The 19,179-nt window shown below is 39.2% G+C and overlaps 1 protein-coding gene across 4 annotated transcripts in view; it reads left to right on the forward strand.

Moving 5' to 3' along the window:
- Nucleotides 1-19,179, forward strand: part of Abl2 (ABL proto-oncogene 2, non-receptor tyrosine kinase) — a 79,549-nt gene that overhangs the window by 44,878 nt on the left and 15,492 nt on the right. For all 4 annotated transcript variants that reach the window (XM_070034367.1, XM_070034368.1, XM_070034370.1 and 1 more), the window contains exons 2-8: nt 4,891-4,953; nt 6,981-7,151; nt 11,193-11,488; nt 12,650-12,922; nt 14,239-14,323; nt 16,075-16,252; nt 16,749-16,933. In XM_070034367.1, the coding sequence (XP_069890468.1) occupies nt 4,891-4,953; nt 6,981-7,151; nt 11,193-11,488; nt 12,650-12,922; nt 14,239-14,323; nt 16,075-16,252; nt 16,749-16,933 (1,251 nt within the window). The remainder of the gene's footprint in view (nt 1-4,890; nt 4,954-6,980; nt 7,152-11,192; nt 11,489-12,649; nt 12,923-14,238; nt 14,324-16,074; nt 16,253-16,748; nt 16,934-19,179) is intronic.

Consider the following 19,179-nt stretch of genomic DNA (forward strand, 5'->3'; position numbering starts at 1 on the left):
GTTTGGTTCTTTTGTCAAACAATAGGATTCTTAAAAATCTGATTTTGGAAATTTCCTTTTTTGCACTTAGAATTCCTCCCCTGCAGCCCATGTTCTAGATATCCTTTCACATTAACAATCATCAGTGCCAACAAATCGTTTAAATAGGGATACAGGTGGACCCATTGCAACAATGAGATGTACAAGTCATTATGTTGAAAACGAACTTTGGTGCGGGGGGGGGGGGGGTGGAATGGGAAGGGATGGGAGGGGGAAACAAAAGGAGGAGGCTACAATGCTTGATAAGAAATGTACTCATTATCTCATTATCTTGCCCATATAATGTAACCCCTCTGTACAGTATTTTTACAAAAAAAAAGAACCTAAAAAACCTTTAAAAAAATCATCAGTACCGAATTTGTGCTCATCTCACTTAGATGGCTATCCAATTTAAAGTTTTATATTCTGTCCTCTCACAGCATCCTCTATGAGTATGGCAGTCTATATGATTTATTCATTCAGTAAAGCTTTTTTAAAAGTCTATTCTGTTAACAAAATAGAAAATTTTCTGTTCTTATATTGGCGTAGTTAGGTTATACCAATTAATATAATAAGTAAATAGTTGGCAGGAATAGATGCTATGGTAATAAAGTAAGTGAGGAAAGGGAATTAGGGGTTGTGGAAGTCTCACTGGGAACAGTGTACTTTTAAACACTCTAGTTAAAAAGTGTCACACTGATAGGATAATACTTCAGTGAAATGTCCTGAGGACCAGGCTTTTAAGCAGAATGTAACGCTATTAAGTAAAACCATTACAAAGATCTTGAAGCAAGAGTATGCCTTCACATTCCAACTACATAAACAGCAAAGCTGGTGCTTAGCACGAGGTAGTCCATTGAGCTGAACTGGGAAAAGAAAATGTGAATACCTTTTAGGCTTTTATGACTTTGGCCTTTTACTATAAAATTGGGGGACTAATTGTTTTTTTTTTCCTTTTTATTTATTTTTTTATGCTGGTACTAGACTTAAAGTCAGGACCTGGATGCTGTCCTGAGCTTTTGCACTCTAGGCTGTCACTTTACTACTTGAGCTACAGCTCCAATTCTGGCATTGCATGATAAATTGGAGATATGTATATCTAGGGTTTTTCTGCTTGGGCTGGCTTTGAACTTTGGTCTTCAGACCTCAGACTTTTGAGTAGCTTGGATCACAGCCATGAGCCTCCTGAGCCTTACTTGTTTTCCTTATTTTTAAAAGATTAAAAAAAATTAGCATACAAGAGGCATTCATTTTGCCATTTCCATAGTTGGATATAATGTAACCATTAACATTGCCACCTCTTATTAGTTTCTATTATCTCCCCTCCTCCCACCTTAAAACAATTTCAACTGTTTTTATTGTTTCATTTCAGAGTTTTAAGCAGAGTAACACAGTCTGACTTATGCATTATAAGATGGTCAAGCCCAGCACCTGTGGCTCACTCTGTAATCCTTGCTACTCAGGAGGCTGAGATCTGAGGATTGCAGTTCAAAGCCAGCACAGGCAGGAAAGTCTGTGAGACACTTATCTCCCTCCAATAAAGCACAAGAAAACCAGAAGTGGTGCTGTGGCTTAAGTGGTAGAGCACTAGCCTTGAGCTGAAGAGCTGAGGGATAGCACCCAGGCCCAGAGTTCAAGCCCTATGACTGACCCTCCCCCCCCCCCCCCCAATAAAAAGATATCAATTAAGGATTTATAATTCTGTAAGTCAGTCTTGGTCTCCCCATTTTCCATCTCCCATTTCTAACCCCAAGTTACGCAATTTAATTTTTATATAATGTGCATTGGCAGTAATTACTGTATTTTCTCACCTTTCCTCCCTCCATTCCTGTGGCCCCATTTGTCCTTTTCCCCCAAATAGTTCCACTTCAGTTTGTGTTTATATGCATATAGCCCTATATGTGTTGTTATGCATGTTTGTATGTTAGCTCTTGTTTCCACATATGAGAGAAATCATGGTGTTTGTGTCTCTGAGCCTGGCTTTTACTTAACATGTTTTTTTTTCTTTCTGGGTCCATCCATTTCCTACTGCACGATAAAATTCATTGCATATATGTATCACATTTTCTTGATCCACTCACTTGTTTTAGGGCAACCATGATCTTTTCATAATCTGGCTATTTGTGAATACAACAGAAATAAACATAGATATGCAAGTGTCTGTCCTGTCTTCCAACTGGTAATGCTCTAGGTAGATTCCCAGGTGTGGTATTGCTGGATCATAGGGTGGTTCTATGTTTAGTTTTTTGAGTAATCTCCAAACTACTTTCCAGAATGGTTATACTAGCTTATATTTCCACCAACAGTATAATAGGTCCCCACGCCAATCCTTGTCAGCATTTATTATTATTCAGTTCTTGATGCTTGCCAATCTTATTGGGGCGAGATTGAATCTTAATGTTGTTTTGATTTGTATTTATTTCCTTTATAACCAGTGATGTTGAGAATTGGCTGTTCTTCTGAAGCCTCTAGCTCCTTTGCCCATTTAGTGACCAGGTTACTCATTGGAAGCAGGAAGAGGGCTTTAGTTTCTTGAGCCTCTTTTATATTCTGGATATTAGGCTTTGTCAGGTGTATATTTGGTAAATACCACCTCCCAATCTTTTTTTTTTTTTTTTTGGGGGTCCGGTCGTGGGCCTGAACTCAGGGCCTAGGCACTGTCCCTCAGCTCTTCAGCTCAAGGCTAGCGTTCTACCACTTGAGCCACAGCACCACTTTCGGCTTTTTTCTTTGTGCTTATGTGGTGCTGAGGAATTGAACCCAGGGCCTCATGCATGCAAGGCAAGCGCTCTACCACTGAGCCACCTTCCCAGCCCCACGTCCTCCCAATCTATTGACTGTTCTTTTTTTGTCCTTTGCTGTGCAGAAACTTTATAGTTGGGTGTAGTCCTATTTCTCAAGTTTCTCTTATTTGCTGAGCCATTGGCTCAGTTTTGCCAGTTTCATACCCCCTAACCCTATGTATGCCCTTTACAAACTGGTTTTTGGGTGTTTTTGTTATTGTTAAGTAATTGTGCAAAGGGGTTACAATTCCCTAAATTAGATTATGAGTACAATGCTTTTTGGTCAGTATAACCTCTTCCTTTGTTCTCCTAAATTGTCTCTCTCCCATACCCATAGGTTACAGTGTCTGTCTGTCTGTCTGTCTGTCTGTCTGTCTGTCTGTCTGTCTGTCTGTCTGTCTGTCTGTCTCTCTCCCTCTCACCATCTCTCCCTCTCTCCCTCCCTCCCTCCTTCCTTCCTTCCTTCCTTCCTTCCTTCCTTCCTTCCTTCCTTCCTTCCTTCCTTCCTTCCTCTCTCTCCCTTCCTCCCTCCCTCCCTCCCTTCCCCTTCTCCCCCTCTCCCCCTCTCTTCCCTCCCCTTTCTTTCTCTTTTCTTTTTTTTTTATCTTTTTTATCTTTTTCTTTCTTGTGCCCTGTCCTGGCACTTGAACTCAGGGACTGGGTGCTGTCTCTGAACTTTTTCACTCAAGACTAGTGGTATACCACTTGAGCCACAGTTCCACTTCCAGCTCTTTTTGGTGGCTAATTGGAGATTAGAGTCTCATGGACTTTCCTTTCCTAGGCTGACTTCTACCTGAGATTCTCAGACTTCACCCTCTCCAATAGTGAGTTTTATAGGCATGAGCCACAAGCACTTTGAATATAATCTATTTTCTCACCTTTTCTCTTTCCATTTCTGTACATTCCCTTTGCCCATTCCCAAAACATTTCTACATTCATTTTGATAAAGTCATTTAGTTGCTCAAACTGCTCTTTTTTTCTTTCTTTTTTTTTTTTTTTTGCCAGCCTTGGGCTTGAACTCAGGGCCTGAGTGTAGTCCCTGAGCCTCTTTGTGCTCAAGGCTAGTGATCTACCCCTTGAGCTACAGCCCCACTTCCTGCTTCTTCTGAGTAGTTTATTGGAGATAAGAGCCTCACAGATATCAGCTTCCTGAGTAGCTAAGATTACAGGGGTGAGCCACATGTGCCTGGCTCCAAACAATTCTTAATGTAAAACAAAACTTAATTACCTCTAGAATTTTAAACATGCATTCCTTTTCAGAGAAGGAAGAATGTGATAGAGTGAAAAAAATAAAAAACTTCGAAACTGAGAGTTACAGATCTACTTTGCAGTGGGAAATTCTGTCTGTATCATGTAGATAGTTGTGAAACTAATTTTTAAACATTGGTTAATGTGATGTTGAGATTAAGATACATCTCATTGTTTTCTGTCATTTATGTTTTTATATAAGTTGGGAATTCAAGCAGCTGTTACTTAACACATATTTTCAGAATTCTTGACAGAAAAATATAGCTTTTAAGACTAAGCAATATATTGAACCTCAGGAAACTAACATGCAACATGTCAGGTTTTAAAAACAGGAAAGAGACATATGTGAACTCTTTCAAGGGAAAGTACAGGGAGCTGAATGTTGTTAAATTAAAAGAATAGTAGGGGGGCTTGGGAGGTGACTCAGTGGTAGAGCGCTTGCCTTGCATGCCTGAGGCCCTGGGTTCGATTCCTCAGCACCACATAAGCAAAAAGAAAAAAGCCAGAAGTGGTGCTGTGGCTCAAGTGGTAGAGCGCTAGCCTTGAGCTGAAGAGCTGAGGGACAGCGCCCAGGCCCAGAGTTCAGGCCCCACGACCGGACCCCCCCCCCCAAAAAAAAAAAGAAGAGTAGGATAAGAATCCATTCTAGGTGTCATTGACTGCAAGAATAAAGGTCAAAATGTGGGAAAGCACAATTTTAGGTGGGGAGATATGAAACTAGAGATGAAGGTTTCCATCTGCTGCTCATGAATGATCTTGAAGGCAATAGGAGTCTTCAGATTGATGTGAACCATTAAGAGGTCTAACAAGAGTGATATGGTTAAATTTTTTTCTTACATAGATCACTTTGCCAGCTGTGTGGAGGATGGATTTGAGGGAGACAAGACTGGAGGCGGTAGTCCAGGTGAGATCCATTGGTAATCTGCACTAAGGCTTTGGAACTAGAAGTGAAGGAGAGGGAATGGTCTTGAAACAAATCCACAGATGATTCAAGGGGGTTCCCTCCTTTCAAATATATTTTTTTTAAGTTTTAAATTAATGAGGTAAGGGAGCAAACATAATAAAAATAATTATAGCTGGCTCTTTTGTGTCGACAGCCATAAAAACAGTCTCTGGTATCTAAAATTCCATAAAATTCCATAACTGGAACTACAGAGAGAGAGAGAGAGAGTGAGAGAGAGAGAGAGAGAGAGAGAGAGAGAGTGAGAGAGAGAGAGAGAGAGAGAGAGAGAGAGAGAGAGAGAGAGAGAGAGAGAGAGAAATCTGTAACTAAGGTAGTATAGTACAAGGATCAACTGTTTGTGTAGTATGGCAGATTTTGAAACTGTAAAGCCTTGAGCAAGAAAGTATTACAAGGCTTCAGCTGCTGCATATGGTAGAAACTCAAATATCCAGTGGTGCTGATATTTTCTAGAACTTTTTTTTTGGAGGGGTGGGGGTCCGGTCATGGGGCCTGAACTCTGGGCTTGGGCGCTGTCCCTTAGCTCTTCAGCTCAAGGCTAGCGCTCTACCACTTGAGCCACAGCGTCACTTCCGGCTTTTTTCTTTTTTGCTTATGTGGTGCTGAGGAATCGAACCCAGGGCCTCAGGCATGCAAGGCAAGCACTTTACCACTGAGCCACCTTCCCAGCCTCCATTTTCTAGAACTTTTACAGGAAAAGCAACTCAATTTTTGCTATTTTGGGTTTTGTTTTGTTTTGTTTTTTGTTTTTGGTTGGTCATGGGGCTTGAACTCTGGGCTTAGGCTCTGTCCCTGCACTCTTCAGCTCAAGGCGAGCCACAGTGCCACTTCCGGTTTTCTAGTGGTTTATTGGAGATAAGAGTCTCACGGACTTTCCTGCCCTGGCTGGCTTTGAACTGTGATCCACAGATCTCAGCCTCCTGATTAGCTAGGATTACAGGCTTGAGCCACCAGCGCCCGGCTTGGGTTGGTTTTTGTAGTGGGACTTGAACTCAGGGCCTTAGCTTTTTTGCTCAAGGTTAGTGCTCTAACCCTGGAGTCACAGCTCCTCTTGTAGGTTTTGTTGTTGTTGTTGTTTTGCATAGTTAATTAGTGATAAGAGTCTCAGAGTTTTGGTATTTTTTTTGTTTTTGCTTTGGTCTGGGCTAGCTTTGAAATTTCATCCTTAGATCTTAGCCTTCTGAGTAAGGAGGATTACATGTGTGAATCCCCAGTGTCCAGAGGCAGCTAGATTTTAAAAATTAACGAAACAATGAACAGTTGTAAATTCTTGTAATGTGAAAAGGTATTTTAGACTGTCTAGATAAAATGTTTTAATATTAAAACATTTTGGAATCTTTATATGAAAGCAAAACATGTTTCTTATGCTAAACAGATAATTTTAAGATCATTTTGAAAGACACACTTTTTATAACTATATGAAACAGTCAGGATTTATATATTTTTGGAAAAAACCTCACCCTTTTCTATAATTTCCATGGCAAGTGTAAGGATAAGAAAAAGATAGTTTGGAAGGACTTATTTATATATAACCATTTCTTAAAAATTTAAAATAATCATATTTAAATAGTTTAAATATAAAATAATTTAATGTAATTTAAAATAATCATAATATATCCTATATGCATCTCTTTTTGCATTTCTGTTTTTCATTTTAAGAAAACTGTACTTTTACTATTCATTTCAGCCTGATTTTAGTGAATGCATGTAAGTCAGCTAAAGTGTCATTTTGTGATCTTTCCTCTGGCTGCCTTTTTATATTTTCTGGTAGTAAATTGATACTTCATAGTCAGGGAACACTATGTATTTGCTCATTATGATTCTGTAAACTGTACAGTTCTGTCCCCACTTTGGAATCTTATGGACCAGCATCTGAAATAGTATGTATATGCTGAATTTAAATGAATGTTCAGCTGTTGAACTAATTGTGATTTTTTGTTGTTGTTGTTTTGGCATTTCATGTTTTTTAGAAGCTTTGCACCGCCCCTATGGTTGTGATGTTGAATCCCAGGCCCTGAATGAAGCCATCAGATGGAGCTCCAAGGAGAACTTACTCGGAGCTACTGAGAGTGACCCTAATCTTTTTGTTGCACTTTATGATTTTGTAGCCAGTGGTGATAACACACTCAGCATTACTAAAGGTAAGCCTTCTGTGTAGTAGCATCCTTTCACTTTCCAGTTTTCATTAGTAGTTAAGAAGTAATAAAGGGGATGGGGGGGAGTGGGGGGGTGGGGGTGGGGGAGTGGGGAGGGTGGGAAGGGATGGGAAGGGGAAACAAAGGAGGAGGCTACAATGCTTGATAAGAAATGTACTCATTATCTTGCCCATGTAATTGTAACCCCTCTGTATGGTATTTTCACAATAAAAATAATTTATTAAAAAAAGAAGTAATAAGCCTTTTACTAGCTTCTGATTAAAATTAGCCTTGTTGATTTGGTACTTTTAGTTTATTTACTGTTTTGAAAAGTATATATGTATAGATACATTTGTTGTTATATAAGTATAGATTCATATTTATATATATAGAGCTCTTTATATATGTATGGGTATATATGTGTGTGTGTATATACATATATATATGTATATACACACATTCATTCCCCTCTATCATTTTCACTTCCCAGGACTAGGGCGGGGGGGGGGGGTGTTGTTTTTGTTTTGTTTTCCCTTTTGAGGTGCTTGGACTTATATATCTTAGGTTAAGGCTCCACTACTGACTGTACTCCCATATCCTGAGCATCAGATTTTAACATTCAGTCAGATTCACCAATAGCAAAAATTTGTAAAACTGTGTTTCTCAGATTGAGGCACAGGTATCTGTTAAAGTGGGTATGATTGCATGCATGTCAGGAGTTTTCAAAGACATAGGCAAAATAGTATGTGTCCTCTCCTGTGTCAAAATCTTTGGGGCAGTATTGGGGACAAGATAGTGGTAATAAATGTATTAGTGGGGCAGATTATTGGACTTGTGCAATTGAAGGAAAATTTTGCATAATGATAATGGATGCAACATATGAATTCAAAGACAGTTTCCTTGGATGGCAGTGCATTCTATTTTAATTTACTGTTAGTTCAGAGGAGAAATTTGCAAAGCAATGACTCATGTTTTTCTAGGTATAATATTCTTGATAGTGTTTTCTAAGATGATTTAGTTACCAAGAAGATGCTGATAAAGTCTAGTAATTTCTTGGTCATCAGTTAAAGCAACAACTGGTCTTTTGCTCAAGGACTTAAAGTTCAAGGATTTAAGATTCCTTTTATCTCCTAGCCAACAATAGTTTATTTTTAAACATCCTTAAATACCAGGTTTTTCTATTAGGTTGTTATTATTATAAGTGATGTCTAATAAAGATAGCTTATTTTAAAAGATTAAGGAAATATATTTTAGAGAGAATATAAAATTTTAGTTCCTTCTCAAATTTTAGTCCCATTTTGACATGCTAATATTATGATGCATTGTTTAAATTCAGAACTGTTTAGCAGAAGGCAGTGCTGCATTTATGCCTGTAGTTGTAACCACTAGTGAAACTGAGCAAGAGGATGGTTTGAGCCTAGCAGTTTAAGATCTGTCCTTACAAACAACCTCATCTGAGAATGGGGGGTGGGGGAGGGGTTGTTAGGATGGAAGCAGGGGTGGGAAGGTCAAGAAAAAGGAAGGGAGAGAAGAAATTTCTTTCTGGAATCTCAGTATTGATACCCCTAATAGTTTTTCTGGTTATGAAGACTTTCAGAGTAGAAAATTCTCCTGCTAAAAAGAAGAAAATAAAAAAAAAAACAAGTATATTTGACTCTATTCTAATTACAATGGCCTGTAATTAATTACTAATTCTCTTTAAGGAAGCAATAGTATAAAACTCCACATACAACTTTGTCTTTAGTTTTTATAGATTTAGTTAAAGAGCAACAACTATTCTTTAGGCTTTCTAGCTGTATGCAATATATGTTATATACATATTTGTAGGGGTTGTGTTTGCTTTTGTGCTGCTACTGGGGCTTGAACTCAAGGTTTGTTTCTTTCAGGCTGTGCCTTTCCATTTGAGCCACAGCTCCACATCTGCCTTTGTTTTTGTTTTTTGTTTGTGTTTTAAACTGGTTAATTGGAGATAAGTCTTAGGGATGGTCCTACCCAGGCTTGCTTTGAATCACTGTTGTCAGATCTGAGCCTTCTAAGCAGGCAGGATTGCAGGAGTGAGACTGGTGCCCTGCTATGTGTTTTTCTCATATTCATGTATCTCAAATGAAATAGTTGAGGCAAAGAGAAAGTTCCCATGATAGAAACATTTCCTTAGGCCATTGAAAAAGATAAATGGGAATCTATCTGGGAATATGGCTTAGTGGTAGAGTGCTTGACTAGTATGCATGAGGCCATGGATTTGATTCCTTAGAACCATATAAACAGAAAAGGCTGGAAGTGGCACTGTGGCTCAAGTGGTAGAATGCTAGCCTTGAGCAAAAGAAGCTCAGGGACAGTGCCCAGGCCCTGAGTTCAAGCCCCAGGACTGGCAAACACACACACAAACACACACACACTTCCAAAAATAGATAATTATTATTAGAATAATTATTTGAATTGTTCCTTGAGTCTTCACTGACCTGGTAACGTTTGAGCATTATGTTTTAGATTGATTTGGCTTTCTTCTGCTGTCTGATATGAGGGAGGAGGTTTCAAATACCTCTGAAGGCATATATATTAAAAGATAAGACCCTAAGGCACTGCAAATATTCTTTAGATTAACATTCATATATTGTTAATGATAGATAACTCACTTTCCTTCTGTGTTTTGCTAAAAAAAAATCTTCTATCTATGCCACAAGTTTAGACTATTGGAGTCTAAACTTGATGCTAACAACTTTAATGGGGAAATTAAGGACATTGAAGTTGCTAGCAAAGATACAGTTAAGTGAGTAGGGTTGTGGTTCCAACTGAAGAGTCTGCTTCCGTTTCCATGTGCTAATTTTAGAGGAATAGATAACAGTGAGTCATTCTTTGTGGGGAGTAGCAGGGAAACTGGGAAACAATTACAATTTTAAATCTTGATTCCTGGAAACATGTCCTTTGGGAGTCCTTATGACATACTTGCATGCTTCCAGCTCTACCTAGCAGTTTTCTTGGTGTAAATTATTTGTTTGTTTACTTATATCAGTGGTTTGTTGCCTTGGTGCCAAGTAAAAATTAGAAGTTTAGAAGTAACTTTGTATTTCACATTTCTTATTTCTAATCTTATTGCCATTAATACTGGGAGCATATATCTATAGGATTATTGGTTTGTTTTTGGCTGGTACTAGGGATTGAACCCTGCCTGTACTTGCTAAGGCATCCTATCACTGGAGCCATAACCCAGTGAAAATCAGTGTAGTTTTTTAAGTTAATGTATTTTTCTTTTGAAGACTGAGCACTATTTGTTTCTTGCTATTTTGATTTCATTTTATCTTTGTATGCCATCTACGATAATACATAATTTGATCAGGACTTTTTTTTTGTTGTTGTTGTTTTGGGTCCGGTCTTGGGGCCTGAACTCTGGGCCTGGGCACTGTCCCTCAGCTCTTCAGCTCAAGGCTAGCGCTCTACCACTTGAGCCACAGCGCCACTTCCAGCTTTTTTCTTTTTGCTTATGTGGTGCTGAGGAATCGAACCCAGGGCCTCATGCATGCAAGGCAAGCGCTCTACCACTGAGCCACCTTCCCAGCCCCTGATCAGGACTTTTTTTTAAAGGTTGTATATAATTATTTTAAAACCTATAGCCAATACTAAATTAGCCATTTCTTACTTTATTTCTGTGGTTGTAGCTACGAACTAAAACAGCAGTTAGGATGTGAATAGCTATCATCTTTGTTTTTCAATTTTTTTGGGTGGGGGGAGTGGTGGTCATGGGGCTTGAACTCTAGGCCTGGGCACTGTCCTTGAGCTCTTCAGCTCAAGGTGAGTGCTCTACCACTAGAGCCACAGCACCACTTCAGGTTTTCTGGTGGTTAATTGGAGATGAGTCCATAATCCTCAGGTCCTCAGCCTCCAGAGTTGGTAGAATTATAGATGTGACTGGCACCCAGCTTGTTTTCAATTTTTTTTTTCTTGATGAGATTTTCATAAATGTTTGTGATTCATTTCTCAATGAATTTAAACATTTCTTCAATTTGAAACATAGTCTTAACATCTTTCATTCTGTGATAAATTGATGGCCAGGTGAGAAGCTACGAGTCCTTGGTTACAACCAGAATGGCGAGTGGAGTGAAGTTCGCTCTAAGAATGGACAGGGTTGGGTGCCAAGCAACTATATTACCCCCGTGAACAGCCTAGAAAAACATTCCTGGTACCATGGACCTGTGTCACGCAGCGCAGCAGAGTATCTTCTCAGCAGCCTCATCAATGGCAGTTTCCTGGTGCGAGAAAGTGAGAGCAGCCCTGGGCAGCTGTCCATCTCGCTCAGGTATGAGGGGCGTGTGTATCACTACAGGATCAACACCACCACAGATGGCAAGGTAAGAGCTGCCAGTAGCTACCTCCAGATGTGGCCTGGCTCCTTTGTAGAACAAATACTCAGAATAACTAAAGTGGGAAGCACTTTTTATGTCTGACATGAAATAATTTGCTAATTTTGTGAGTTAGAGCTTACACTTCTCAAAACAGTTTATTAATGCTAATTAGAAGTACTTATTAATAATTAGTATATTAAGATTATGTGGATAAGATAGATTTGAAGGTGAAAATTGAAGTCTGTTGTATAAGTTCTCCCAATCATGAACATAGAAATGTACACTCAGTACTTTGATGTAAGGTTGGAGGTATGGCTAAGTTGAGTTGTTCAAGATCTAGCTAGGAAGCAAAAGTGTTAGCTACCAAGTTTGAGTCCTGGTCTCTAACCAAAATAGAAAAATAACCAATACAATAATGTAAAATTTATAAAGTGTACTGTTAAGAATTAGAATCACCTCTGCTAGAAGGTCCACAGAGAAAGAATTTAGACTTCTAGATAATTCTGTTATCTAGCAGTGTGCATATTAGGAAGACCAAGCATGTGAGATGGATTATTGGAATAAACTGCTGTGTTTTATAAATTATAAAGCCTGAGCTTAAGTGAGGTCTTCTATTTAGGTTGAATCCTTTTTTTTTAAAAATCTTTCTATTTTTTCTTCTTCATATGATATGCATAGTAGGGGGAGGGCCTGGGTTTTAAAGCCAGCAACCCCAGTTTGCTTTTTAAGTACACAATTAAATTAAATTTCTGGCCTTCCGTAAACCTCAATTTCCCTGTCTGTTATTAAATCCTACCTTAAAAGATTGTTGTTGGTATTAAATGAATAATTTTGTAAAATGTAGCTTCTGTGAAGTAGGTGACAATGAGTGACAATGACTCACACCTAGCTACTCAGGAGGCTGAAATCTGAGGATTGGTGTTTTAATCCAGCCCTGCCAGAAAAGTCCATAAGACTCTTAATCTCCAATTATCCATCGAAAAATAAAAAAGCCAGAAGTAGTGCTGTGGCTCAAGTGGTAGAGTGCTAGCTTTGAGCAAAAAAGCTGAGAAACATTGCCTAGGCCCTGAGTTCAAGCCTCAGGACCTGTACTTCTCCCAACTCCCCCCCTCCCCCCCAAAAAAAATACTAGTCTCTTTTTAAATTATTTGTTCTTTTTTTCCTCAGGTATATGTGACTGCTGAGAGCCGCTTTAGCACCCTGGCAGAGCTTGTTCATCACCATTCCACAGTGGCTGATGGGCTAGTGACAACATTACACTATCCAGCCCCCAAGTGTAATAAGCCAACAGTCTATGGCGTGTCCCCCATCCATGACAAATGGGAAATGGAACGGACAGATATTACTATGAAGCACAAACTTGGAGGTGGTCAGTATGGAGAGGTTTACGTTGGTGTCTGGAAGAAATATAGTCTGACAGTTGCTGTGAAAACATTAAAGGTGAGTTGCTAAAAATTAGTTTTCAGGCATCTTTTTTTGTGTGTGCTGTGAATCACTTGGAAATAACAGCATGCCCTTCTTTAACTTTGGAACTCTTCCACCCACTGGTGCCAAACACTTCTACAAATTGTGGTGATTAACTGTAGCACCATTGCTGACAATACAGGGGCAGATTATTCACTGCAGTGCAGTGAGACCCACATGTGGGAGAGATTGGTTTTTAGAAGCTGTTGATGTATATTTTAGTAGGAGTTTAGAAGAAAATTGTAAGTTATTAAAGCAAATCAGGCTATTTCAAGAAGGACCCCTGCTAGTCAGAATTCTTCATGCATTATCTAAGACTCATGAGGTTCCTTATTCTATTCTTTATCTCCCTTATATGCAATTAGATCCCCACACAAACCCTCCTTTTTGGGAGGAGTTGTGATGGTTTTTGGAGACATTATACTAAGAATCCCAGACTAGACTTGAATTCCTAACTTATATGCTTTGTCCTCCAGAATTGCTAGATCACTTCTGTTCTAAAATCCACAGAAATCTTTTTCTAGGTATTATCCTTTCTCCTCTTTAAATATTACAGTATAAAATTACAGGGTTATCTAGCATTTGTCATTTCTGAAGCCCTGCATATCCCTCACACGGGCTATTCTTCAGTTTTGAGTAGTGGTCAGTTCTGTTTATTAAATATATCCTACATTTCAAGCAATGTGTGATGCTTGCAAACATTCATTGCTCCATAAGAAACAGCTGGGCTGGGAAGGTGGCTCAGTGGTAGAGTACTTGCCTTACATGCCTGAGGCCCTGGGTTTGATTCCTCAGCACCATATAAGCAAAACAAAAAAAGCCAGAAGTGGCACTGTGGCTCAAAAGGTAGAGTACTAGCCTTAGCCTTGAGCTGAAGAGCTGAGGGACAGAGCCCAGGCCCAGAGTTCAGGCCCCACGACCGGACCCTCCCCCCAAAAAAACAAAACAAAAAAAACTATAAACAGCTAATTACATTGTCTCTTTATTCAAATATTGAAGTATCTACAGAAGTCAACTGTCAGAAAACTGAATTATCCAATTAAAGATTCCCATGCTTCAGTTGATTGCAGGACAGAATCGTTAAGTTTTCTAGCCCTACTAATTTTTACTTATATAAGTTTAAGTACATTATTCTTACTTGAGTTTCTATAAAACATACTAGATTGTAATAAGCTTTCTTAAATTAATATCTTCAAAAGCTATTCCTTTTATCTTTAAAACTGAAGATGTGTGAGTTGACTCAATTTAGATGGAAATTTGTCTCCTTTTTTTCCCCATTCCCCCCTTTTTAGGAAGACACCATGGAAGTAGAAGAGTTCCTAAAAGAAGCTGCAGTGATGAAGGAAATCAAGCATCCTAATCTGGTACAACTATTAGGTGAGAAAGCCTAAACCATAACTTTCCTTCCTCAGATATTTGCTATGTCCCCCATCCCCTTCAGTTGCTTTTTCTATTGAGAGAGAGAGAGAGAGAGAGAGAGAGAGAGAGAGAGAGAGAGAGAGAGAGAGAGAGAGAGAGAGAGAGACAGAGAGAGACAGAGAGAGAGACAGAGAGAGAGAGAGAGAGAGAGAGAGAGAGAGAGAGAGAGAGAGAGAGAGAGAGAGAGAGAACGCAAGCAATAAAGAAAACAAACTTTAATTATTTTGGGTATTACTAGGATTTGAGATCTAGGGATATGCTCTAACACTTGAACCATGATCCCAGTCCTTCAAATATTTTTTTAAATCACTATGTTGAAAGCTCCAAGTGTGAATTTACTTTTATAAATTATTATAATAAGCTGGAGATACAGATCTATAGATCCGTGGTAACGTATTTGTTACCATGTATGAGTCCTTATGTTCATCTCTTAGCACCACACATAAAAAACCCCATACAATCAAAGCTATTGTTTTCATCAGTAGGTTCTGTGTTTAAAACAAAATAATAGGGGCTGAAGGTGGCTCAGTGGTAGAGCGCTTGCCTTGAATGCCTGAGGCCCTGGGTTCGATTCCTCAGCACCACATAAGCAAAAAGAAAAAAGCCAGAAGTGGCGCTGTGGCTCAAGTGGTAGAGTGCTAGCCTTGAGCTGAAGAGGTGAGGTACATCGTCCAGGCCCAGAGTTCAAGCCCCACGACTGGACCCCCCAAAACAAAACAAAACAAAACAAAAAACAAAATAATAATGGCTTGAATTGATTTCAATATGTATAAAGCTGTGCACCTTACGGGTATCACAGATTCTGAATTCAGAACAATTTAACAAGGTATTGTAGTAATAACTGTCAAGTACTTTAACAAAATAGAAGCATTAAATAAAAAGCTATTGAAAAGAAGCAGATTAAACATTGGGATCACATATTTCAGCTTACCTAAAGAAACTTTTGAATAAATCTTTTTCATTTTTCAAGTTGGGGAATTATCTTGGTTCAAACTGAGCTATTTACCCAAAGGAAATGAGTTCTTGTTTTTCTTAATAAGGAGTCTGCCTTTATCAGATCATTTCACTGATTACAATATTTTTACAAAAGATTAGAACACAGTGCTTGTACAGAACTCTTGAAATTTGGCCCTCTTAGCCCATTTGAATTATGAATTTCTTAACAGACTTCTTTTTTTATTTTGCTATGTTAATTACAGAAAATGTGGTGATAATAATAGGAAAGATTACTGCCAAAGTGGACCAAAATATTTTTGAATGACTGTTGGTCTGAGTGGCTGAATATATTTCTTCCTTTCCTTTTTTAAGAAAAGTCAGCCGGTGCTGGTGGTTAATGCCTGTAATCCTAGCTACTCAGGAGGCTTCGATCTGAGGATCCAGTTAAAAGCCAGGCTGGGCAGGAAAAGCTGTGAAACTCGAATAAACCACCAGAAAACTGGAAGTGGCTCTGTGGCTCAAGTGGTAGAGCGCTAGCCTTGAGCTGAAGAGCTGAGGGACAATGCTCAGGCCCAGAGTTCAAGCCTCATGATTGACTCCACCCTCCCCCCCCAAAAAAAAAAAAATTCTACAAGTCAGTTTATTTTTGTTTATGTGAGACTAAGGAATTGAACCTAAGCCCTCATGTATGCTAGGCAAGCACTCTACCACTAAGCCATATTCCCAGCCCTGAGTATATTTCTCATAAATGAGTTCTATCCTTCATCTGTCAGGTGTGTGCACTTTGGAGCCACCATTTTACATAGTGACTGAATACATGCCATATGGAAATCTGCTTGATTATCTTCGAGAATGCAACCGAGAAGAAGTGACTGCAGTTGTACTTCTTTACATGGCCACTCAGATTTCTTCTGCAATGGAGTATTTAGAGAAGAAGAATTTCATCCATAGGTAGGTAAAACCTGGCTATTGCCTGAGATTAATCAGGACAGCATTTTTGCTTGGTACGATGATAAAAGTAAAAGTTGCAGATGGTTTGATTTGTTCTTTCTTTCACAGAACCTGTTATGTCATTTCCAACTTGTAAACCTTAAATTGTCAAAACAGGCTTTGTTCAGCACTATATCCATGATCCAATTGCTCCATCTAGTGGCTGGTTTTTAAAAACATCAACTGTCTTAGAAGAGTAAAGTTTATAGGGAAAAAAAATCTGTAGTCTACTATAACCTATCTTGATATGCTTATAAAGACAAATTCATTTGGTCTTCGAACTCCTTTTTGCTAAATACCATACAAGTGATATAAATTAGGCTTTCTATCATGTTAGTGAACATCATAAAATACTTAGTCCTTTCTTACCAACTCTGATTATAGCACAAAGAACCAATAACAAAGCAAGCATTCATGGTCATTTTTCTCATATCTGAATGGGTCCTGTTTCTCACAGAGATCTTGCAGCACGAAACTGCCTAGTGGGAGAAAACCATGTGGTTAAAGTAGCTGACTTTGGCTTAAGTAGACTGATGACTGGAGATACCTATACTGCTCATGCCGGAGCCAAATTTCCAATTAAGTGGACAGCACCAGAAAGTCTTGCCTATAATACCTTCTCAATTAAATCAGATGTCTGGGGTAAGGTTGGCATGTTTTTCTTGATATGTTATTTTATTTTGCTCACAACTAATCTCAGTTCTTTAGAGAGCCTGCCTGTCTCCCTTTCTCCCTTTTTCCCTTTCTCCTTTCTTCCTTCCCTCTCTTTCCCTTCCTCCCTCTGTCTCCCTCCCTGTTACTTCTCTCCTCTCCTCTCCTCTTGTGTTACCTGTACCATGTCTTGATTGCAGGGTCAGGCCCTCGTGGACTTGCTTGCTCACAGCTGATGTTCTACCACTTGAGCCATGTCTTCAGTCTGACATTTTGCTAGTTAATTGTACACAAAATGTCTTGGACTTTTCTGCCCAGGCTGGCTTTGAACCTTAATCCTTTGATTTCAGCCTCCGGTGTTGCTAGGCTTACTCACATGAGCCATTAGTATGTGGATTAGAGCTTCTCTTTTATATGATACTGAAAACAGAAGTTCTTTCCCTCTTCCCCCCCCTCAAAAAAATAATGCTGGGCATGACTGCATTCCTATAACTCTAGCATTTTGCAGGCTGAGGAAGGAGAATCTCAAGTTTGAAGGCAGCCTACGCTACATAGCAAAACACTATCTCAAAAAAATTAAGCTGTGCAGTTCAGCAATAGCATACTTGCCTAGCATACAAAATGACCTAGATTAAATCCAGAAAAAGGAGAAAGTACTAGAACTAGATGCAGTATTACATGTCTATACTTCTATTTTATAAGCTGAACTGGGAAGATTGCTTAAACCTGGAGTTTGAAACCCACTAGGGCAACATTGTGAGAGCCTCCCCTCCCTTTCTCCCTATCAAAAAAAGAAAAAGAAAAATAATGCCTTCAAAGGCATTATAATGTATTTCTCACCTTGCTTTGCAGTTTTAATAGTGCTTTGTTAAAAGTCATGATAAAGCTGTTTTTTTTTCTAGAATTTTGCCTTGTTTCTACTCCATGAGGAATAGAATGAGTTGGTAAGGGCCTAATAGTTTGAACAAGCTGATATTTGGATTATGAGCCATAGAAATAGTTAAAGGATTCTAAGTCAACTTACGTGAGTGAGTGAGTGAGTGAGAGAGAGAGTGTGTGTGTGTGTGTGTGTGTGTGTGTGTGTGTGTGTGTGTTTATGTGTTTTATGTGTTTTATGTGTATGTTGGTCCTTTGGGTAGAACTCAGGCCTGGGCACTGTCCCTGAGCTTTTTTGCTCAAGGCTCTATCACTTGAGCCATAGATGCACCTCCAACTTGTTTTTGGTGGTTAAGGTTAATTGGAGATAATAGTCTCAAGGGCTTTCCTTGCTGAGCTAGCTTGAAGCCATGATTCTAAGATATCAGCCTCCTGAATAGCTATGATTATAAGTAGGAGCCACCACCTAGCCTGTCATTTTTTTTTGGGGGGGGGGGGTCCAGTCATGGGGCCTGAACTCTGGGCCTGGGTGCTGTCCCTCAGCTCTTCAGCTCAAGGCTAGCGCTCTACCACTTGAGCCACAGCACCACTTCCGGCTTTTTTCTTTTTTGCTTATGTGGTGCTGAGGAATCGAACCCAGGGCCTCATGCATGCAAGGCAAGCGCTCTACCACTGAGCCACCTTCCCAGCCCCCAGCCTGTCATTTTTTATTTAAAAATCTTGTAAGAAATTTTGTCACAATCAAGCTGTAAGAAAATAAGGTCCTTCCCCCTTCTCTCCCATCTCATTCCCCTTCCCCTTCCTCTTCCCTTCCCCTTTCCTCCCCTCCCCTCCCCTCCCCTCTCCTCTCCTCTCCTCTTTCCTTTTCTCTCTCCTCTCTCTTTTCTTCTTTTTTCTTTTGGATGCTACTAGAGTTGGAACTCTTAAGAGTTGGAACTCTTAGCTTGCTTGTTCAGCTGGAGCTCTACCACTTGAGCTACAACTGAGTTTTTGCTGAGTATTTTGGAGATGAAAGTCTAATGGACTTCTCTGCTTAGGCTGCCCTTCAACTTAGATCCTTTAGCTTTCAGACTCAAGTAGGATTATAGGCATGAGCCATTGGTAATAGCTGTGATTGCTTTCCTCTACTGTATTTTTTAATTGCTTTCAAATGAATTGTATAAGGCTTTGATAAAAAAGACTGTTCTATGAATAGTTGGATTATGCCACGTACTTTTTATATTGGTCATAATTTAGTATTCTACATTGTAGTAAGGAAAACCTAAATAAAAGTGGGAAGTTTATAATTTTTTCTTCAGTATTCCTTACCAGTCCATATTGTAAGAACTGATACAGTATGCACTACTGTTGTAACAATTTAT

Source organism: Dipodomys merriami, unplaced genomic scaffold (genome assembly GCF_024711535.1).
Source record: "Dipodomys merriami isolate MVZ:Mamm:240054 unplaced genomic scaffold, mDipMer1.0.p SCAF_24, whole genome shotgun sequence".
NCBI classification, from domain to species: domain Eukaryota; kingdom Metazoa; phylum Chordata; class Mammalia; order Rodentia; family Heteromyidae; genus Dipodomys; species Dipodomys merriami.